This window comes from Schistocerca cancellata, chromosome 12 (genome assembly GCF_023864275.1).
Source record: "Schistocerca cancellata isolate TAMUIC-IGC-003103 chromosome 12, iqSchCanc2.1, whole genome shotgun sequence".
Taxonomy (NCBI): Eukaryota; Metazoa; Arthropoda; class Insecta; order Orthoptera; family Acrididae; genus Schistocerca; species Schistocerca cancellata.
The window spans coordinates 127,020,163-127,042,720 of NC_064637.1; the positions used below are offsets into that span (position 1 = coordinate 127,020,163).

At 37.6% G+C, this 22,558-nt stretch overlaps 1 protein-coding gene across 3 annotated transcripts; it reads right to left on the reverse strand.

Annotated features, from left to right (window-relative positions):
• Positions 1–3,964: 3,964 nt before the first annotated feature.
• On the reverse strand, positions 3,965–22,256 carry LOC126109381 (heterogeneous nuclear ribonucleoprotein A1, A2/B1 homolog). Of its 3 annotated transcripts, none has more exons than XM_049914401.1 (8): positions 22,074–22,256; positions 21,109–21,254; positions 20,899–21,019; positions 10,674–10,884; positions 10,413–10,598; positions 6,118–6,312; positions 5,028–5,087; positions 3,965–4,339 (listed from the first exon to the last, which is right to left on the reverse strand). In XM_049914401.1, exons 1-7 carry the CDS (start codon positions 22,092–22,094, stop codon positions 5,044–5,046), a joined length of 924 nt encoding a protein of 307 aa, XP_049770358.1. In that variant the 5' UTR covers positions 22,095–22,256; the 3' UTR covers positions 3,965–4,339; positions 5,028–5,043. The 3 variants fall into 3 exon arrangements, with proteins under 3 accessions (XP_049770358.1, XP_049770359.1, XP_049770357.1); XM_049914402.1 differs by having other exon boundaries at positions 10,422–10,598; positions 21,109–21,257; XM_049914400.1 differs by having other exon boundaries at positions 21,109–21,257.
• Positions 22,257–22,558: the final 302 nt, after the last annotated feature.

Here is a 22,558-nt window from a genome sequence, read left to right on the forward strand (position 1 = left end):
ATTACATTAACATTTGCAAGCTGTGCAGTCATGCAGGCAGTAAGATATTGTACTTATTTAATATATTACAATCCATTACTAAACACAAATATAAAAATTACTTTAAGTTACAGACCCAAGAGATTCATCCATATAGATGGATAAGTGCTCTTAATGACCAGGCATCACACTACAGTCAATACAATGCAGTACAGAATGCAACATAAGCAAACTTTCAACAATGAACAAGTTTTCTGATGTAAACTAGGCTTCCATGAAAAACTTTTAATTTTATTCTGTTCACATTTGCTTGTGTTCTACTGGTTGGTCTTTTAGCAAACCTTAAGGGAAGTTCTCATTCTCTCCATTTCACACAGAAAGCTTTCATCAGCCATCTTTCTACTTTTGACAACACAACTTACATAGGTGATGGAAGTGGTAAGCAAAGACTTATGTTGCTGATAGAATACAAATGCAATTGCAGGCTTCCTCAACATATTCCAATGATAAAATCTCCATGATCAGCTCAGTGGTGGTGTTGCCATGTTGCAACATTTCAGTGAGTTTCATGCTATGTTCTGCATATCTATAGCTGCTGGCTCATTGACCTCTTCTGCAGGTGGGTCAATCACACTTTCAAAAGAGGGTGCCACACTGCTGGAGTAGGAACATAACAGCCCTTTTGACACCACCTTCAGGACAGAGGGACCCTGATTTTCATAATTGCAGAATACCACACTGCTGAGTTGATATCTGGTTATTAAGTTGTCGTGAAGACACTTCTACCAACTCAGTGTACCAGAACCCATTGGCACTGCTTAGCTTCTTAAGTTTATTCCAAACTGACACTGCAGTGCTCATTGTTACTATGCTCTACCACTATAGATTTGTCCATCTGCCCTGCCCTAGTCAAGAATTTCCAGTATGTTCTGTACACAGCTGTGACATGCATCACTGCATCCCAACATACTGCATCTCACATTCACACACTGTGTGGTAAACATTCATTCAGAATCTGCAGTATATAGGTACACAGAACACAGCACCCCAATACTTTGCCTAAGATGATGGGTACAAAACTCCTTGGCACATTGTGACTAGACACCAGCACTCTGCTGATCATCCAAAAAGATTTCATCAGAATACATATAACTGCTTCTGGGAACACACATCCACAGCAAAAATTCTCAAGAAAACAAAATATGATTGCTAGAAATCTGCAGAAACACTAAAAAAGGTCCTGTGTACATGAGAAAAATTCATCAACTGTCAGATGAACAGAATGAATAAGCATACTATTTGCTTGAAAGTAGCAAGTGGGAATATGTACAAATTTCTTATGCTTTTTAAAATTAAATATACAAGGTCTCATTCTCTTAGCTTACACAGATGGCTGATTTATCACATCTGTAGAGTTTTTTTGATAAGAATGGTTTACCTGCAGCAATGGTGTTAACATACTATACCAGATTGTCAAATATGTTGTTTGACATCTATTTCAAATTTCTGTAACTATTTTGACATCTTTCCTATACATAAGTTACTAAAATCCTCTTAATGCTTGGTATTTTACAGCACACAAATTATGAAATATACAGCAGCATAGACACACAAGACTAATACATGTCTGAAGCTGCTAGAAAGCAGAATGTGTTATCCTTTCTTATTTGGTTATGTTCACAAAGTCAGTAATAGTGTTTTCTGCTTTTAAATTTCCTCAACTCTAGTGAGTAGCCAGCAAAACATTTCAAATATGTGCAAAGTTTGACTAACATTAGGAAAACACTGTGCAACTGATGGTTAAGCACACTACCTCTACACATTACACATTTATGTAGAATGTGAGAAACCTGAATTCTCCTTCCCATGTCATTTTGCTTACATCACTGAAACTGCACTCACCCCACAAAATAATTATTTCTGAATATCATTATCTTTCTATCCTGGCTCAACCATAAATCAGGTGCTTAAAACCAATAATGCAATCATGGTTGATGCTTGTTCTAGTATTGTGAATTCACTTGTGTGCTTCGATTCACTCTGACGAGAATAGGAAACAAGTATGTGTTATGTTTTCTGTTTGTTCCCGTAAGAAGTGTACTGCTGTATATTATTTATGTTGTTAAATTATGACATACGAAGCTATATTCTTTCCCTACTCTTTAAGTCTTAACTGCAACTTTGAATCACTCCAGGTTAGTTGGACCAGCTGGCTGGCCAGTGCTCTTCAGAGTTAAATGCAGCAGTAAAGCTGTCTTCTCATATCACCAAATCAAAAACAAAACATACCTTATCGTACTTTACTAATCAAGACAGCTTTGCTTCCTCTCCACCTGAAACTAAATCCAACGAGCCTCCAAATATTAAAGCATGTATAGTGTAATGTCTGCCTCAGGTTTACTCTTCATGATGAACACAGTATAGTAATGATAATTTTAACATTACAGTGGCACTTCATATCTCTCCTGGAATCATGCAGACTCCATCAATGACAGTTTACTAGGAGTCTAAACTGCTGCCATGACATCTTGCTCTCCTTAACAATTTTAGAACTATGCTCTCAAAATCAAGAGACTTCATTGAGTGATTACTTTCTGCTATTTTGCCTATAACTTACATGGGGAGACTTGAGTGTGGCTGTGTACAATTAATGTAGGCTGATTCTTACAAAGACAGCAACAGCAGTATTAACAGTGGCTTGTTGCTGTCTTTGTTGTAAGAATCTACCTACAGTGATTACTTCCTGCAAGGAAAAGTCAAAACAGGCCATAACCAGTAAATCCTTCGAAGTGGCAAGTTGTGAAGTAATGAGAGCTTTCCAAGTTGCCTAGCTTTTTCTTCCTACTCTAGCTTAGAAAAGTAAATAATTGTTTGAACACTGGGTTTGCTCTTACAACCACGAAGTACCATTCAGATGTATACTTCTGTCTAGAAGTTTACAAAATAAATTCAAATTTAAGACACTATTCAGACTGCTGCAAAGGCAATCTTAGTAACATTACATGATATCTTACACTATTTTACATAAGGTGTCAATTTGTCTGATAGTTCAAGCATAACACTATCATTTTTAAGAAAATTTAAGGTTTAAAGAGTTACTGCATTCTTCAAAACAAGTAACCCACATTAATCTAAAGTGAATGTTTCCCACCAAAATACAATTGAGTAATTGAAGACTTTAGTAATGTTTCTGTCCTTGTAGTGTCAGTTTAGAATTTCAATGTATCAATAAGCATTGCAGAGCTTTCACTATACAACGTTCAAAACTGTTCATAATATATTAATGTGAACTGCAATGACATTGCTGTATACAGAAAATTTGAGATGCAGGCAATTTAATGTCACAAGCTTATTGAAATTGCACAGAGCGAACAAGTGCACGTGCGCGCACACAGTCTCATGTACTTAAACATTCTGACGAACACCACAGCACCTTTATACCTCTTGTGACCTACACCAATTCACAACCATTTTGTCAGAACTTTGACAACCACCTTTTTTAATCTCGCTATCAATTTGAAATTAAATTTATCAAGTTGTGTGAACAGCAGCATTTAGAGAATCACCTCATCTTTCATGACAGAACTGATTAAAGAATCTTAATTATCAATACCTCTATCTCAGACATGTCCATTAAGTCGAGAACAAATTTAAAGAAAACCAAGTACTGGTGACAACCATCAGTTTCCTGTGCTACAGAAGTTATGAAAACTTAAAACTAAAATTTTATTCAGCAACAAAACTTTGCTTGACATCAAGCCTACATACCATAAACACCTGAAACACTTTTACAACTCCATGGAATAGCAACAACTGCACTGCCAAGATGCAAAACTAACAACCACTGCACTGAAAGATGTACATACTTCTTACCATGCAAGACTTGTCTCCTGTCACACAATCCCAAATACTTCTGCCAACACTACCACAGTGAGAAAGTTCGACACCTAGCGACAAAACTGGGTGATCAAGAAACTAAAGCCAATAAAAAGTGATTCATATTTATTTAAAATTTGTAGTCCCTTTATTCTAACAAATGGCAAAGATTCTTGAAGTCTACATATTTAAGAACAAACATTTGTATACAGTTTCCACTAAAACACAAATTGATAGTGACATACACACACAAAGCAAGTGAAACTGGCTGACAAATATAAAATGCAGATAAAAAAAATGAACTCTGTGGGACGTCCTTCCCTACTCCCACTGTTATGAATACAATAAGGAAAAAACCACCGCAGTTCATTTTCTCGTTCGGCCAAACACTAGGGCAACCTTCTGAGAGATGATACTTGCAGAACCCTAGACTCCGGCAATGACCCTGTCTGTCAGCTATCCTAAGGTGAGCGGTGGTTCGAGCCTGGACAAAACAACACACATAACAGGAAACTATCAAAACACAATAAATTTAAAGTAAGCATTACACTCTTCTTCCTACAGATACAAGTACTTCAAATTTAAGAACTACAGATCCTCAAGCAAGAGCTAAGGCTTCATTTATAAACTTAATTGCAAAATAAGATTGACGACCTCAACACACGAATGACTTTCTGATCAATTCTGCGGTGTTGCCTCACAAAGAAAGCATATGGGCAATTAGTTTTAAAAAAGCAGGCACCTAAATGTACCAATTAACATGAAATATGACATGGTGTACACAATTTCAGAATGCATCTAAAACCTAATTAAGATAGTCAGAAGTTGAGCTTTACCAGCCTTCAAAACCTGGGGTTCCTTCATCTAATCCCAATATTACCAACTCTTACACAAGGAAAGTCACCCTGCCCTCAAAACTGAAGGCTACTTTCCAACATAATTCTCAAAGTGTTTCCTCCGCCTATTTCCAAAGCAATCCCAGGTTAGAAAAGCTAGTTAATCTAACTGATGTATAGTTACATTTCTCATATTTGATAATTGTACTATAGTTTTTAAATACTGCACTGAGGACAAGCAACCACCTTTAAATTTGGTGCATTTCACTTATGTCTTTATAATAAAAACTGCAAATTTGACACATGAATCACTAGTGCAGTGTAGACAATACTTACCTCTGGCTCAGGTTTATTAATAACGTCGACCACCATAGCCACCACCTCCATAGCCTCCACCTAAATGCAATTATGGACATTTAGAAATGAAGCACACCCAACAAAATCTGAAGTCTAGTTCTATTGCTTATTTAAATGGATAGTCTCGTTCTATTGCTTATTTAAATGGATAATGCAAAGACCTTACACCACTCAAAATCTATGTTCATAATTTCTGTTCTTTGACCCGATTCCTTTCTTAATCGAATATACAGTCGTTTGACGACTAGTAACAGTTTCCCATTTTCAAAACTTACCATCTACTTGCACTTCATGTGAAAGTGTTGCATGTCTAGTTATTAAAACAAAATTCTGAAATTGAATTAAGAATTTTAAAGCCTTATCTATCCGTGCAAATCTCATTTGAAATAAGTACAACAAATGTGAAATTAGTTCTACAATTTCAATGCAAACAGATGGCAATTTCTGAAAAGTTATGCTTGCTGAATATGTTCATGGAAAGAATGATACTCATGTTTTACAGTACACTTAAGAGCAATTTTTATAACAAAATAATCTCCCTCACAATCAGTATTTTGTGTCAGGTGTGGATTCACATAATGGAAGATTCCACCAACTGTACATGAACAATTGAAATTAACAAGGAAACTACAAAGTGATATGACCTAATTGCTGACTTATGCCTGGCATCAAGAGCAAATTTCACTGCAGCTGAAAGATGCAAAACTCAAAAGTGGTAGGTCACACGAAGTTAAAGAAATAGCAGAAGAGGGCTGCCTATTTTTGCAACAAGTGGATTCTCAACCTGAGATCTGAGTGACCTACTCTAACTTTCCCACTAGAGGGAACTTATTAGCTCCAAAACCCAAATTAATTATGCATGTACTAGCTGTATTGAAATTACACCTGCTGGAAAGTAAGTACTTAACAACTCATAAGATTACATTGGATGTTCGATCTATTTCAGTGATAAATGTCAATATATTGCACGATCATTACTAATGGCACACCCATTATGATTCTATGAATTAGCCATTTCTTTTAAGAACATTTTTTTTGCTGGCACTCAGATATGCCAACTACAACTCACCTCCTCCGGAGTACGGTGTTGCACGGCTGCCGCCACCATAACCTCCACCAGCTCCATAGTTGCTGCCACCTCTGACTGGGCCACCACCATAGCTCTGTTGGTAACTGCCACCAAAACCTGTGTCTCCAGCCCAGCTGCCACCACCTGCACTAGCTCCACTGCCCCAGCCACCTTTCTCCCAAGGATCAATGCCACCTGTAAACACAACCTTTTTCAACTTTTCTACATCACCAGCACAACTAATACAATCTTAATATGACTAACAGTCTGTGCACAACACCAATCAGCTGTTAGTAGGCAATAACATCTTATTCATATATAATAAACATTGTAAGTTGCATTATATACTGGAACTATAACCAGTTTACAGCATACAGGTACTGTGTTACTAATGCTGAGTATCAACAGCATATCAGTAAATGGCTTGGCTATGTTACAGCATCCTTAACAATTGTGCAGTAATGAGCAAAGAGCTTAACACTTGTTCATAATACCATCTCACTGACAATTACTTACAATTTAGAGACCAGATTACATGCATTTGAATGTTGCATATAGTGTTTGCACATTTGATTTCTTGTCATTAGTACTGAATATGTGAACTAAAAACTAATGTGTATTTTTGTTCATTACAATATTTTAAAAATCTAGATTGGTGGGTCCTGGCTCAACCTTGTTTTGATGTCTCAGAGTGAACCTACAACTGCATGTTATCACTAACAGAGGCTACTAACTGGTAGTTGAGCAGGTACAGGCAGTCTATGCACCTGCCACTGACACCCCCACTTAATTCCATCCTATCATACTGCAAGCACTGATAACGAATTAAAGAAGTTGTTAGACAAGTATCCATTGTTTCAGTTTAGTTTTTTTTAATTTAAGTAAAGTTCAGTGTGTACGTGTAGTTGTCTAATGTGTCCTGCACCACACCACCAGAAATAAGTTTTGTGGATAGCTTACCATCACAGAATGTTTACAAATAACAAATGTTTTGCATTGTCTCATGTCTACAAGGAAGTTTCAAATAGACCACAGAATGTCAAGAAAAATGTACATGTCAGAAATGCAACATGAAGGCCCAAAACTTCTAACAGCAGCAAGTAACAATAGCTGGGATGTGACAGCAGCAAGTAGCAGGGATTTAACCTCCCATGGTAAACAAAAATCACTTTCTTAAAGTACAAAAGATTAATCGAACGAATTCAAGGGCATAATTTGTATAATTTGTATTTCAGTTGACTGAACTACCAACACTTGTGACTGTTACACTTCATATTTAATTGTTAGTGCATTAAAACAATAGTCTCCTTCCTATTTACCAGCCTGCAAACAACTCAAAGAAATCACAATCATATTTGGGAATGAGGATATAGAAAAATATTTCCAGAATCTTCTGGATTAATCTTCTTCAGATGTTACTTCCTACATGATCTAAGTAGGAAAAGCACTCCAAGTATTTTGTAACATAGTACATTGCTTGCTGAAGTATAATCCATGTTTGGGAATGTACATAAACAGACTGGATCCACAAAGAAAATGTTTACAGCACCTGCTTGCAACAAGCCCTGTAAAAACAAACTATTAAATGTGCCTTTACATCCCAAACCAGTGGTAACTTGTTGGGGTACAGGGGTCAAAGCTGTGTTTTACAATGCACATTTAGAGGCCAGGAGAGGTGTAGTAAACGACTTCAGTAGTGTGAGGCTTTGGCAATTTGCAAGTGCAACAAAACATTTAATGATTCAGTATTAAAACATTGCTATGACTGTCACCCATTTTCCCCATATGCCTATGAATATTAAACAGTTTGAAACTAAGGCTGGCTCTGAATGAATATTCAAGTTAATCCAGTGCCAACATAGCACCCAGGGAACTCAAATATTCCCAGTTACCTCAGTTTATTTACAACAGCCCTTTTCTGCTCAAAAATGTTTTTAGTGAGCAAAGACACTACTGAACATTTAGAACATTACTTCATTTATGTTTACAATAAATAATTTTAAATTTGTAAATGACACTAGTCTAATGCTAGCACTAATCAAAAATTCCTAATTGTACATTTCTTAAATAAAATATTACATATTTCTTGTGTGTGGGATATATGTAAGTTGGATCTGCACATATCAATTGTTTTGCAGTGATTTACTTTATCACATTCACTTGTTACCAACATTATCAAAGAAAGAACAATATTTGAAACATTGCAAGAAACTGCAGAAGGATGATGTGCACAAACTAATCTCAGAAACAACCTACTTAACCTCTATCAAAGAATACAGATAATGAGATTGGCATTCTAAATGTCCTGATTTCACATGTGGCCAGAACTTCCTCAAAACCTATATGCACAGGTCCAACTTCAAGATATATCACACTCAGCAACTTATTTTATCTTCCATGTTTCAACAATTTTCATGCTTATTTAAGCATTTTTTGAGCTTTTTACATCACATAATTTAGAAAGAGACATAAGAAAGGGCAATATTTATTTCTTTGAATAACTTTCACACCTGTTCTTATAGCACTATCCCTCCAAATCAATTAGCAATGCCTAATATCAAGTGTCAATCAACTATTCATTCTGTCAACCACACCAGCACCAAAACTGAAGATGACAGAGAGAAGGCCGAAACATTGAATTTGGTCTTCCGAAGTGGTTTCTCCACAGAAGATCATAACACTGTCCATCCTTTCAATAGTCTTACAAACTTTTAAATGGGAGATTGAGATAACCGATCACAGAATTGAAAATCAGCTACAATTGCTCAGTAGCAGAAAGGCTTCCGGACCCAATGAGATACCACAAAGATTCTATAAAGATTAGGCAAACCAATTTCTCCCCTTCTAGCAATAATTTATCGTAGATTACTTAAGCAATGAAAGGTACCTAACAAATGGAAAAAAGCCCAGGTCATTACTGTTTTTAAGAAATGCCATAAGACAGATGCACACAATTATAGACCTATATTGTTGATGTCAGAGAGTTAGAATAATGGAACATGTTTTACATTCAAGAACTATGGCATTTTTGGAAAATGATCATCTCTATAGAAATCAACATGGTTTCACAAACAAATGTCCTGCCAAAAACAGCTCATTCTGTTCCTCCATGAGAGAACATGGTGGACAATGGCACTCAGGTTTATGTCATGTTCCTTGATTTAAGTAAGGCATTTTAACACTTTCCCACATTGCCGTTTAATGAAAAAAATACGAGCTTGTAGCTGACCTGTGTTTGGAATGAAGACTTTCTTGGAGATAGAACTCAACACCTTGCTCTTAACACAAACTGACAGTATCACAGGGAAGTGTGATAGGACCATTTCTGTTTATATATATAAATGATTTATTAAAACACATGGGATGCTCTTTAAGGCTATTTGCAGATGATGCAGTTGTCTATACTGAAGTAGCAACAGCAGAAGATCTTAAGAATTTGCAGAACATGCAGAGAATTTATGTATGGTGCAGGCTCTGGCAGTTGGCCCTGAATGTAAATAAAAGTAACATTGCACACACAGAGGAAAAGAAATCCACTACTGTGCAGCTACACTACTGATGACAAAACAACTGGAGACTGCTGTAAAATATCTAAGCATAACTATCTAGAGCAACCTTAAGTGGAATGACTATACAAAGCATAGTGGGAACAGCAGACACCAGGCTCAGATTCATCGAAAGAAAATCAACCACAAAAGAAATGGCTTATAAGGCACTTGCTCACCCAATTCTTGAGTATTGTTCATCTAACTGGGATCCCTATCAGGTAAGACATAAGATCCAACGAAGAGCAGCATGTGATTGTTTAGCTGCCAAGAGAGCATTACAGAGATGCTAAACTCCACTGGCAGACATATCTGAAGACTCATTGTGCATCACGTGATATTTACTATTGAAATTTGGGGACAGCACTTTTCAGAAGTCAGACAACATTACTCCCCCCACCCCACACATCTCTCATATTGAGTACAATGAGAAAATCAAGAAATTAGAGAGCCAATATAGAGCCTTACTAACAATCTTTCTTCCTACACACTATTTGCTAGTGGAACAGGGTTGGAGGGATTTGATAGTGGTACTGAAAGTACCACTCCACCACACACCATTACGTGGCTTCCAGAGTACCATGCAGATATGTACAGAGCACACCTTCCCATCCCAAAACTTTTCAAACAGTTGCAATACACACACATTCTGACCAGCCAAGTGAAGTGAATTAAGAGCATGTTTAACAGAAAACTGGTCACCAGACATCACTGAACCAACAAAACTACCTCTATAAATATCAATCGCACCATAGTCACCTCCCCATCCTCCGCCACGTCCACCCCAGTCGCTGGTTCCTCCTCGACTGCCCCACGGCCCCGAGCTGCCACCACCTCGCACATCCCTGCCACCAGCTCCACCACCTCTTACTGCATCTTTCTTCAGAGCCTTCTTCACATCTACTTTCTTCCCTTTGACTTCATGGGTACGTTGCACTGAAAACAGAACAGTAAATGTCATGCCACAATTTATTACAAGAGAGTTAAGGTGAAGCAGAAAATTTTACTCACTGCATATTTTGTCAACTGGGTCATAGTCATCAAACTCTACAAAAGCAAAGCCTCGCTTCTTGCGGGTCTCTTTGTCAACAACAATTGCCACAGAGACAATCTTGCCAAATGTCTTGAAGTACTCTTTGAGATCATCTTCTTCAATGTCATCTTTCAAACCACCCACGAACAATTTCTGAACTGTAGCACTTGCTTCAGGTCTTCCAACATCCTGCAATTAATTAATAAACACGGATATATTAGGAGTACATCAACTGATAACTCAATGTGAAGAAACTTCTGGAAATCAGTACTACAGAAAACTAAGGGCACCTTTGCACCTTACAGCTAAGTTAAGTCTCTGCACAGCTGTAACAGGAGACAGTACAAACAGATGTGAATGGAATCACATGCTTATTGTCAAGAAAGAGGCATGCACCTACACAAATGTTTCTTCTTGTGTCGTGGCCAGCAGTCACATGACAAGCCACACAGGGTAACATTTAAGCAGCACTAACACAAACAGAAAAAATTAAAGTTTAAATTAACATACACTGAACCATGAACCATGAACCTTGCCATTTGTGGGGAGGCTTTCGTGTGTCAGCGATAGATAGCCGTACCATAGGTGCAACCACAACAGAGGGTTATCTGTTGAGAGGCCACACAAACGTGTGGTTCCTGAAGAGGGGCAGCAGCCTTTTCAGTAGTTGCAGGAGCAACAGTCGGGATGATTGACTGATCTGGCCATGTAACAACCAAAACGGCCTTGCAGTGCTGGTACTGTGAACAGCTGAAAGCAAGGGGAAACTACGGCCGTAATTTTTCCCAAGGGCATGCAGGTTTACTGTGTGGTTAAATGATGGCGTCGTAAAATATTCCAGAGGTAAAATAGTCCCCCATTCGGATCTCCGAATGGGGACTACTCAAGAGGATGTCATTATCAGGAGAAAGAAAACTGGCGTTCTACGGAATGGAGTGTGGAATGTCAGATCCCTTAATCGGGCAGGTAGGTTAGAAAATTTAAAAAGGGATATGGATAGATCGAAGTTAGATATAGTGGGAATTAGTGAAGTTCAGTGGCAGGAGGAACAAGACTTCTGGTCAGGTGACTACAGGGTTATAAACAAAATCAAATAGGGGTAATGCAGGAGTAGGTTTAATAATGAATAAATAAGAGTGCAGGTAAGCTACTACAAACAGCATAGGGAACATTGTGGCCAAGAGACACGAAACCCACACCTACTACAGTAGTACAAGTTTATATGCCAACTAGCTCTGCAGATGACGAAGAAATTGAAGAAATGTATGATGAAATAAAAGAAATTATTCAGATAGTGAAGGGTGACAAAAATTTAATAGTCATGGGTAACTGGAATTCAGTAGTAGGAATAGGGAGAGAAGGAAACGTAGTAGGTGAATATGGATTGGGGCTAAGAAATCAAAGAGGAAGCTGCATGGCAGAATTTTGCACAGAGCACAACTTAATCATAGCTAACACTTTGTTCAAGAATCATAAAAGAAGGCTGTATACATGGAAGAAGCCTAGAGATACTGAAAGGTTTCACATAGATTATATAATGGTAAGATTTAGGAACCAGGTTTAAATTTTAAGACATTCCAGGGGCAGATGTGGACTGACCACAATCTATTGGTTATGACCTGTAGATTAAAACTGAAGAAACTGCACAAAGGTGGTAATTTAAGGAGATGGGACCTGAATAAACTGAAAGAACCAGAGGTTGTACAGAGTTTCAGGGAGAGTATAAGAGAACAATTGACAGGAATGAGGGAAAGAAATACAGTAGAAGAAGAATGGGTAGCTTTGAGGGATGAAGTAGTGAAGGCAACAGAGGATCAAGTAGGTAAAAAGACGAGGGCTAGTAGAAATCCTTGGGTAACAGAAGAAATATTGAATTTAATTGATGAAAGGAGAAAATATAAAAATGCAGTAAATGAAGCAGGCAAAAAGGAATACAAACGTCTCAAAAATGAGATCGACAGGAAGTGCAAAATGGCTAAGCAGGGATGGCTCGAGGATAAATGTAAGGATGTAGAGGCATATATAACCAGGGGTTAAGATAGATACTGCCTACAGGAAAATTAAAGAGACCTTTGGAGAAAAGGGAGCCACTTGTATGAATATCAAGACCTCAGATGAAAACCCAGTGTTCTAAGCGAAGAAGGGAAAGCAGAAAGGTGGAAGGAGTATATACAGGGTCTATACAAGGGCGATTTACTTGAGGATGATATTAGGGAAACAGAAGGGGATGTAGATGAAGATAAAATGGGAGATATGATACTGCGTGAAGAGTTTGACAGAACACTGAAAGACCTGAGTCTAAACAAGGCCCCTGGAGTAGATAACATTCCATTGGAACTACTGACAGCCCTGGGAGAGCTAGTCCTGACAAAACTACCATCTGGTGAGCCAGATGTATGAAACAGACGAAATACCCTAGGACTTCAAGAAGAATATAATAATTCCAATCCCAAAGAAAGCAGGTGTTGACAGATGTGAAAATTACCGAACTATCAGTTTAATAAGTCACAGCTGCAAAATACTAACAAATTCTTTACAGACCAATGGAAAAACTAGTAGAAGCCAACCTTGGGGAAGATCAGTTTGGATTCCGTAGAAATGTAGGAACACGTCAGGCAAAACTGACTCTACGACTTATCTTAGAAGCTAGATTAAGGAAGGGCAAACCTACGTTTCTAGCATTTGTAGACTTAGAGAAAGCTTTTCACAATGTTGACTGGAATACTCTTTCAAATTCTGAAGATGGCAGAGGTAAAATACAGAGAGCAAAAGGCTATTTACAATTTGTACAGAAACCAGATGGCAGTTACGAGAGTCGAGGGGCATGAAAGGGAAGCAGCGGTTGGGAAGGGAGTGAGACAGGGTTGTAGCCTCTCCACGACGTTATTTAATCTGTATATTGAGCAAGCAGTAAAGGAAACAAAAGAAAAATTTGCAGTAGGTATTTAAGTCCATGGAGAAGAAATAACGTTCAGGTTTGCCAATGACATTGTAATTCTGTCAGAGACAGCAAAGGACTTTGAAGAGCATTTGAACGGAATGGACAGGGTCTTGAAAGGAGGATATAAGATGAACATCAACAAAATGAAAATAATGATAATGGAATGTGGTCTAACTCGGGTGATGCTGAGGGAATTAGATTAGGAAATGAGACACTTAAAGTAGCAAAAGAGTTTTGCTATTTGGGGAGCAAGATAACTGATGATGGTCGAAGCGGAGAGCATACAAAATGTAGACTGGCAATGGCAAGGAAAGCATTTCTGAAGAAGAGAAATTTGTTAACATCGAGTACACATTTAAGTCTCAGGAAGTCATTTCTGAAAGTATTTGGAGTGTAGCCATGTATGGAAGTGAAACAGACAAATAGTTTGGACAAAAAGAGAATAGAAGCTTTCTAAATGTGGTGCTACAGAAGGATGCTGAAGATGAGATGGGTAGATCACATAACTAATGAGGTATTGAATAGGATTGGGGAGAAAAGTTTGTGGCACAACTTGACCAGAAGAAGCGATCTGGTTGGTAGAACATGTTCTGAGGCATCAAGGGATCAGCAATTTAGTATTGGAGAGCAGCGTGGAGGGTAAAAATTGTAGAGGGAGACCAAGAGATGAATACACTAAGCAGATTCAGAAGGATGTAGGTTGCATTAGGTACTGGGAGATGAAGCTTGTACAGGATAGAGTAGCATAGAGAGCTGCATCAAACCAGTCTCAGGACTGAAGACCACAGCAACAGGAACTAAGCTTTCACATGTAATAATACTGACTTTATGAGTCAAGTAATTTAACAAACACTGCTCATCACACAACTCATCTTGCGTAGAAGGAAATTTACTTTGAAATTAACACTTTAAAAACCACCATTCCCAATATTTTCCCCACAACCAGTAAATAGATTCACTTCCAGAGTTGCCAGCATGCGCCAGAAAACAGGTGTTACTGGCGTGTGCAGTTATGATTTAAGAAGCCCATGCATTCACACATATATAGCATGAAGAGGTCTTACATTATGTCATACATTAAACAGAACTTCAGAAGATACCCCAAGAGCATCAGGATCTCTGAAACCTTATTACAATGCATAATTTGGCTTAAAGTGCACATTCGTATGTCCAGATTCACAATGAAGTAGGCTCCAACCTGGTATTAGACTTCAGTGTGGTTTTCTGGTATTAGACTTCAGTGTGGTTTTAAGGAAGGAAATGTTTCGTTCTTTATTATGGCATAATGCCATATGTGCCAGAACATTAAAATGTGCACTTGCAATGCAGAAAGCAGTAGAAAGTAGCCAATGGTGTGGAATGAAACTTCATTTCAAATAAATGACTGCCTCAACAGAAAAAAATTCCTTTTGCAAACTGAAAAATAACTGTTCTGCAAGGCAATTAATGCTAAACTGCCGAAAACATCAAAATAAAATCAGAAAACTGAAACCTGTAACATTTTAGTGTCTACAATTAGGTGAATTTACTTTAGTTCACTTCATAGCTCCCAGTCACAGAAATTCATTTTGTTTTCATTTGACATGAGAGCTGTAAAGAAGTAGAAACAGTGAAATCGCAATAACAAGGGTCATGACTAGAGGCACCTGTTTGTGGTGAAAATTTTTGCCCAATTCAATCATTTTTAAAAAGTTATTTCAGTATATTTTCACTAGTTTTTTGCATTTTGTCAACAATTTTGCTAAATTTTATTTCACTTTTCAGCAGTAAAAGGTAAAGGAAATACATTTATGGCACATTTGCAGTGAAAAATCTCATTTTACATAAATTGAAAAGCATAAGAATTATAAATCTTATTAAAACACAAATACCAAATCATGAAAGTTTGGAAAACATTTATCCTGTCCTAGTCTATGCACACAAAACAAATCAGTCTGACAAAAATAAGGATAGCATAACTTCCATATTATGGTGAGTCAGAGCTGTTCTCCTGTCAGACATTACATTGCAATATCTAGAAAATGATCTCACTATCCACATTACTGACTGGGATCCACAAAGCCTTCATTGCAGCTTCCACAAAAAGCCCATACTCTGCTTTCAGGGAAAGAAGAATACCAATCACATCACCATCTTTACCTTCTCAACAAGAACTAGATACTAAATCCCTAAACCATATGTATGGTACAAGAAATTATGACACTGGAAGTTCTTGTAGAATGGGAATTTTCTGTACCTGCAGAGATATTTCAGCACTGTCTAAATTTCCTTTTATTATGTTTCTCAGATAAATTTACCTATAGAAGAAATGAATTTTTCCTGTATCACACTCCTTCAAGTAGTTCAGTTTTGTAAGACTTGCTCTACTTACAGACTGGAAGAGTGATGTTAACTGTACTTGCATATGCTCTGGCAGTTTAAGAAGTTTTTCAGAGGTTGCCTCAGAAAAAATGCATCCTCTAGTAACAAAGCTCTTTGCAAGGTCACCAAGCTTAGACTCCAGAAGAGGAATTAACAGTATCTTGGAGCCCTCTAATGTCCACAGCAAATTACAACATTTTGAGCAGTGCTCAACAAGAAAAACAGCTTGGCATTGAATCTTTTGTTTCAGCAGAAGTCAAAGCTTTAAAATAATTGACAGCTACACTCATCTTCAACAGTTTCAACAAATTCTACTATATCAGATTCTCCAAGATACTCAACACTTTCAAACCACGAGTTCCACCTGGTGATGACAGGAACAGGGAAATGTTTAGCTTTTGTGGGTACACCTACATATTTCTGAGCTAAGAACTGAATGGACACATGCTTTCTCTTTCAGGTAGTAGGATGTGTTGTCTGCAAAACACAATAGTTCAAATCACAAAGTTCCACAGCCCATACACTGCCAACCAAATTTAATTTTGAGCCCAGCAGTGTGTGTGTGTGTGTGTGTGTGTGTGTGTGTGTGTGTGTGTGTGTGTGTGTGTGTGTGTGTGTGTGTGTGTACGCATACTAACCCTTCTGAAACAAACCCTAACTGCATTTACACACTTGCCCATATAACAGGCTGAATCTGAAGTTATAGAAACTACATTTCTGCACTGTATTTCAAGTTTCTGTATTACACTCATAATTGCTTGCACACATTCTGTAGCATTTGCAATAACTTTCACTCCCCGATAAATTTCTTACCCAATTATAAGACTTCAAGAGTGCTCGGAAAATTTTTTAATACAGGCCTATTCTGAACAACAAAAATTATTGGCTATCAAGATTACCTAATCTTTGCTGCAATTAGCAGACAGTAAAATAATTATTACACAAACGTGGTATGTATGTGTTCATCCATTCTCTCAGTTTCGGATGATCAACTCTTCCATCCGAATGTTAGCATCAATGAAAGCTCGATTAGTCAATAAAATGAATTCTTTATCATTTTTGCTCGTTTTGCTGCTGCAGTGTCTTCGGTGAGCATAGCTTGTCTTTTTATACCAGTAGTTGTTAGCACCTTCTTGCTGTTAATGTTTTTCAGGCACGTGTCCTTCCTCTGCAACTCCATACGCACATTGCAGTATTTGCACATAAGTATCTTTCTACTTTTGTCAAAAATTAGAAATCCTTCTGACAAATTCCTTTTCTCAGCCGAAAACTGTAACTACCATATTAATCGTCTGTAGCACGAAAACAAAACACCACACTCAATGCACCGCCGATCCGAAATGATTTCCAACACAATACTGAATACACTGCCAGAACATTATAGAATGTCTTCAGATAAAAATATATATATATATCAAAAACAAAGATGATGTGACTTACCAAATGAAAGTGCTGGCAGGTCGACAGACACACAAACAAACACACACATACACACAAAATCCAAGCTTTCGCAACCAACGGTTGCCTCGTCAGGAAAGAGGGAAAACCCATATCCTTTTGTCTTTCCTTCTCCTTCCCTCTTTCCTGACGAGGCAACCGTTGGTTGCGAAAGCTTGGATTTTGTGTGTATGTGTGTGTTTGTTTGTGTGTCTGTCGACCTGCCAGCACTTTCATTTGGTAAGTCACATCATCTTTGTTTTTAAATATATTTTTCCTTCGTGGAATGTTTCCTTCTATTATAACTATATATATATCAATAAATATATAAATAAAAAATAAAAATATATAAATATATATAAATATTTTTCCCACGTGGAATGTTTCCATATATATAACAATTGATATCTGGATTGTATTACCATAACTACAATCAAACTTCTGCAGTTACGTTCAAATGACGAGATTTTGCAAAGTTTCGTCAATTATTTTGCTATTTGTCTTAAAATTAAATAGTTTCGCGTTTTCAGCAAAATGTGTAAAATTTTGTGATTTCAAGCTTTGCGAAAAACAGGTGCCTCTAGTCATGACGAGATTACCCCTCTGCACTCCAACTGAGACTACTCTGCATATGGAGTAATCTGGCAGCTTTGGCACAGCACAAAGCTTTTTCAAGTAGCCAAACATAGTAACTACTCAAATGAACCTAAGAAACAGTTGTGGCTTCACTCATCTGAAGTAGTTCATTATGAAATATTGCACCATAGGAAAATCTTACGACAATGCAAAGATTTAGGTAATTTCCAAGAATGGTTGCCTATTGAAATTGCGTGGTGCAAACGATATATATCGAACATGCGATTGTAAATCGATCAGCCGACTTCGGTCGAGGGCGTTATGAGTGTTTACAGTGGTCACTACAGCAACATCAAAGAAAGAGCGTTAGAAAAATACGACAACTTATCCTACTCACCGTCGGTGCTGTCATATGACAGTCTACGTGATGTCTACACTCCAAGAACCATACACTTTTCGCCATAGCCTGGGTAAATTCTGCCAATATCAGGCAAGAATATTGGTATAGTGTCACATGCGTTAACTTTTCTTTGCAAATGCATGTTGTGGAAATAGAGGTACTGAAACAAGTATAGTTTGTCTTTGTCCAGGACACCCTTCTCTTTTAATGGAAGATTTCAAATATCCATAGCCACTTTTTTTGCACGTGCATACTGGGGTCATCTGAACACAAACTCTAGATAGTGGTTGGACTCTTGATTGAATTATCCTGCTTTGAGTGTGACAAATTCGTCCAAGGACTACTACCAGGCAGTATCAAGTGCTTTAACCGACGCACTAAAGCGACCTTGTCTCTGGACAATACTCTGACAATGAAACACTTCCAGGACTATTCCACCAAATGTGATTGATTTCACTCTTTGAAAGTCATCCTCTCTGGTTGTTCCTTCTCACTATGTAAGATTCGTCCACTTAAACTTTACTTTGTCCACCAATCAGGGCACTGTTCGTCACTACCACTTCTCAGCAAAACCTGAAATAGTCTCGCCCAGTATTAGCAGAAAAGTCAGTTTCTGATGCTTTTGCTTGCAAGGTGTAGTTTCGAACCCAGCAAGATAGAAGAATTAGGCTGGTCTAGATGGATAATTTGAAAGAGTCTAACCATGTATTCTTCCTGATGCTCTTTCGTTTCCCACACTGTCCACAATGACATTGTAACTGTACTTCAGCACTGAAACTCTTCTTACAAAGTTTAACACACTTCACAACACGAGTTTACACATTAGATTTTTCCGTGTGAGAGAATCCGCCGAAGAAACACCAAGAACATTATACATCTCAATCACTACGACAAATCGTCTGGGTTTCCCTAACACCTCAACTCGCACAAATTTGTAATTTATAGCAACTAAGGGAATGACATGAAACATAAAAATGATGATCACAAACAATTGATCATAACACCTGCCACCAGAGCCACAAGATCGATTTACAATTACACATTCAGTATGTATCTTTAGCAACCCGCGACTTCGACAGGCAATCACCTGTTTCTTTGTAACTGGGGAGGTGGGGGGCAAGCTCCCATTTCCTCTAGTTGGAGAAAGTAGTTTACAATCAAACCATATATACATAGAAGATATGCTAGCCCACTGTAGCTTCATCTGAAAGGCTGTGATGAACTTAACAAGCATCACCACAGATCTAATATCATGAAATATAAAACTATGAATACTTCCACAACAGTGATGGTAAAATTCTTCTGTTTGTCTTACCACATCAGTGTATAAAAAACTTTTCATTTGAAGTTGCTGTCAGCATAATCAATGTAGATGTTGCACGAACTGGACAAAGCAGTTAACAACAACATGAAATGTTCAATAAACCCATCTGTCCACATTTAAGTACTAAGGCCATTGTAATCTTAATTGTAAGGACATTATGTCCTATTTCTGAACAGTTACCAAGACCAAATCAGAAAATGCATGGCGACCAAGTTGCATCTGAAATCTGGTGATACCTACTACTTTGCTATTTCTACTTTTGTATGATACTCTGGCAACATACTGCTTCAGCTGAACTTTCTTGGTATCACATAAGGACACTACTGCATAAGCAAATTAAAAATCACTACATATTTGCATACTGATTGTTGGCTTTGAACTCATGGTAAAGTCACTGAGCACTTATTGGATACATTTCATGAGCCTGACAACCCTTTTCACACAGTATGAAATGTGATGAAATTGGAACAAGAATTGCTGACCGCAGTAATGTTCTAAAAGAAAAACTGCACCAAAATGCTTATAATGGAATAAATTTCTCTGAATTTGTTTTCTTTAAACAAAGTAAATGCATAATTAACATTGACACACACTTCAGAAATTGGAAATGATTGGCCTAATCAATGAGCAAATAAGTAAGGAGCACTGTTAACCCACTTGTTTGCAAGCTGTTCTGTACATCATGGAGGCATTATGCCCTTGCCTTTCACCAATCCCTGAACTGACAGTATGCAGTAACTGGACAACTAAGTTTAGAACAATATTAACCACAACACTATACTTAACCATGGCCCCAAGTTGATTCACTAAGTGAAAAAAGTTCAAAAGCAGGTTGAGGTTTCAGCACCAAACATTGGCAGCTTTAGTTCGAAATCCAATTTCCATGTACAAACCTTGGATAAATGTTAATAACAAACCCTGACTCTTAATTAAGAGATCAGGCACCAAACCCACTACAGGTCCAGTCCTACTACCCCACTATTGAAGTTGCAAGTACCCAGGTGCGGCACATGTTCTCAAATAATTGCAGTATCACAAATGTAAGTGATATTGCCTTTCAATCAACTGCTGTCACACCAACACTACAGACTAGTTTACAAAATTTCTATAATTTTATAAATGAAAAACAAAAACTTAAAATATTATTAAGCAGCATTTACAAACCTGGCGAGAGATAGCTCGCTTTGTTTCCACAGTTCTCCCATCAATCTTGTGAGGTCTAGCTGCTTGAGCTTGGTCAACCATAGATGCCCTTGAATAGGTGATGAATCCAAATCCCCGAGACCTACAAAAAAGGTAAAGTAATACCTCCCTCGCAAAGCAGAAATTACAGGGGGCTAAATGTTACAAGTGTATGCAATAAAAACAGCTTACCTTTTGGTGACTGGATCTTTCATAACAACAACATCAACAATGTCTCCCCATTGTTCAAAGTGTTTCTTCAATGATTCATCTGTGGTCTTATAGTTCAGACCACCTATAAACAACTTCCTCATTGGTTCAGGTTCTGGTCTTCCATCCTGCTGAAATAACACGACACTGTAATAAATCTCAATAATCAAACTTCTGAAAGCTTCAGAATGCTCAACTTCTACTTCAAATTTTACACCTTAGCAATCACTAACTGATAAAATTACTATTAAACCCCCATGAGAAATTTCACAATTACCAAAAATCAAATTTAAAAGACGACATCTTTTGAGAACTAGTTCACGTTTCACATACAAGTCATGCAACAGTATATGTAAACACTGGCCACTTTCATTTCCAGTAATTACTACCTCTCTGCTAAAGACGCCGTGACATCAGGAAGTAACTTTCAGCATCAGCAGTTTACAGGAAATGAGAGTCAGGCTTCAATGAGCCCTATATTCAAAACTTTACGAAAATAAAAGAATTTACAAGATTATGCATAGTTTCACCAAATAACTGTATCGCTAGCGCCATAACACCAGAACGCGAAACACGTGGACCGCATCACGGTGTCCCTATTGCACAACGGACTCGACACCGAACAATTTTTCCTTACCCACTACCAATCTATCGCAAAATTTTTAATAAAAATCACCCACAGGCCTGACATTGTGCAAAACTAATGCTTTCAGCAGTATTCACTGGAAATGGCCTATAAAATAGTTACCGAAACACATATATACATAATTAATAATTAAATTCGTTACGAGTAAAATGCTTTTACTCCAACCTTTACCACCAGCCTAGAAAGAAAGCAAACCAAAATAAACTCTATATTGTATCCCAACTCCCGAGTTCACAGAAAACATGTCCGTCTACCGCTACACAGCGGGCAGATGACATAGTTGAAATTTCTTATCATTTACCTCGTGCTCCATCTTCACCATCGTCTAGAACAACAGACTTAGTCAAAATACCAAATGCGCGATGGAATGTTATTTCTCGTACACGAATGCACACTCAGCAACCAAAATACATTGCCAACTACCCTTCGGCTTGGTGTACGAACAATGGCAGCTTTCCGCCAAAGAGGCTTCGGGATGGCGTCAGACAAAGATATACGACTAGCTCAACTTCCTGTGGTTGACACGCTTCCGGCAAAGACAAAACACAAGCTACAAATCAAAAAGTTTATACTACTCCTTTGATAGAATTGCAGAGCATTACTTCTTTGTTATTTTATTTAGACCATTTGTAGATTAGAAAATTTAATTTTCAGTTAGAAGCATAATCTGAAGATAAAGTGCAAAGATGGATATGGCGAATGTCTTTCGTTAGACATAAAAAAGAATGATTCGTGAAGCTCTCAAATATTATCTCTGATAGTTTTCGAAATTTTACAATTTTGTAA

Coding starts and splice junctions, on each gene's coding strand:
- LOC126109381 (XM_049914400.1), bottom strand. CDS start 22,094: ATGGTGAAGATGGAGCACGAG. Junction 10,885..20,898: donor AGCGAGCTATCTCTCGCCAG/GTTTGTAAATGC, acceptor AATTAATTGCAG/GATGTTGGAAGACCTGAAGC. Junction 10,599..10,673: donor CCCAGTTGACAAAATATGCA/GTGAGTAAAATT, acceptor TTCTGTTTTCAG/TGCAACGTACCCATGAAGTC.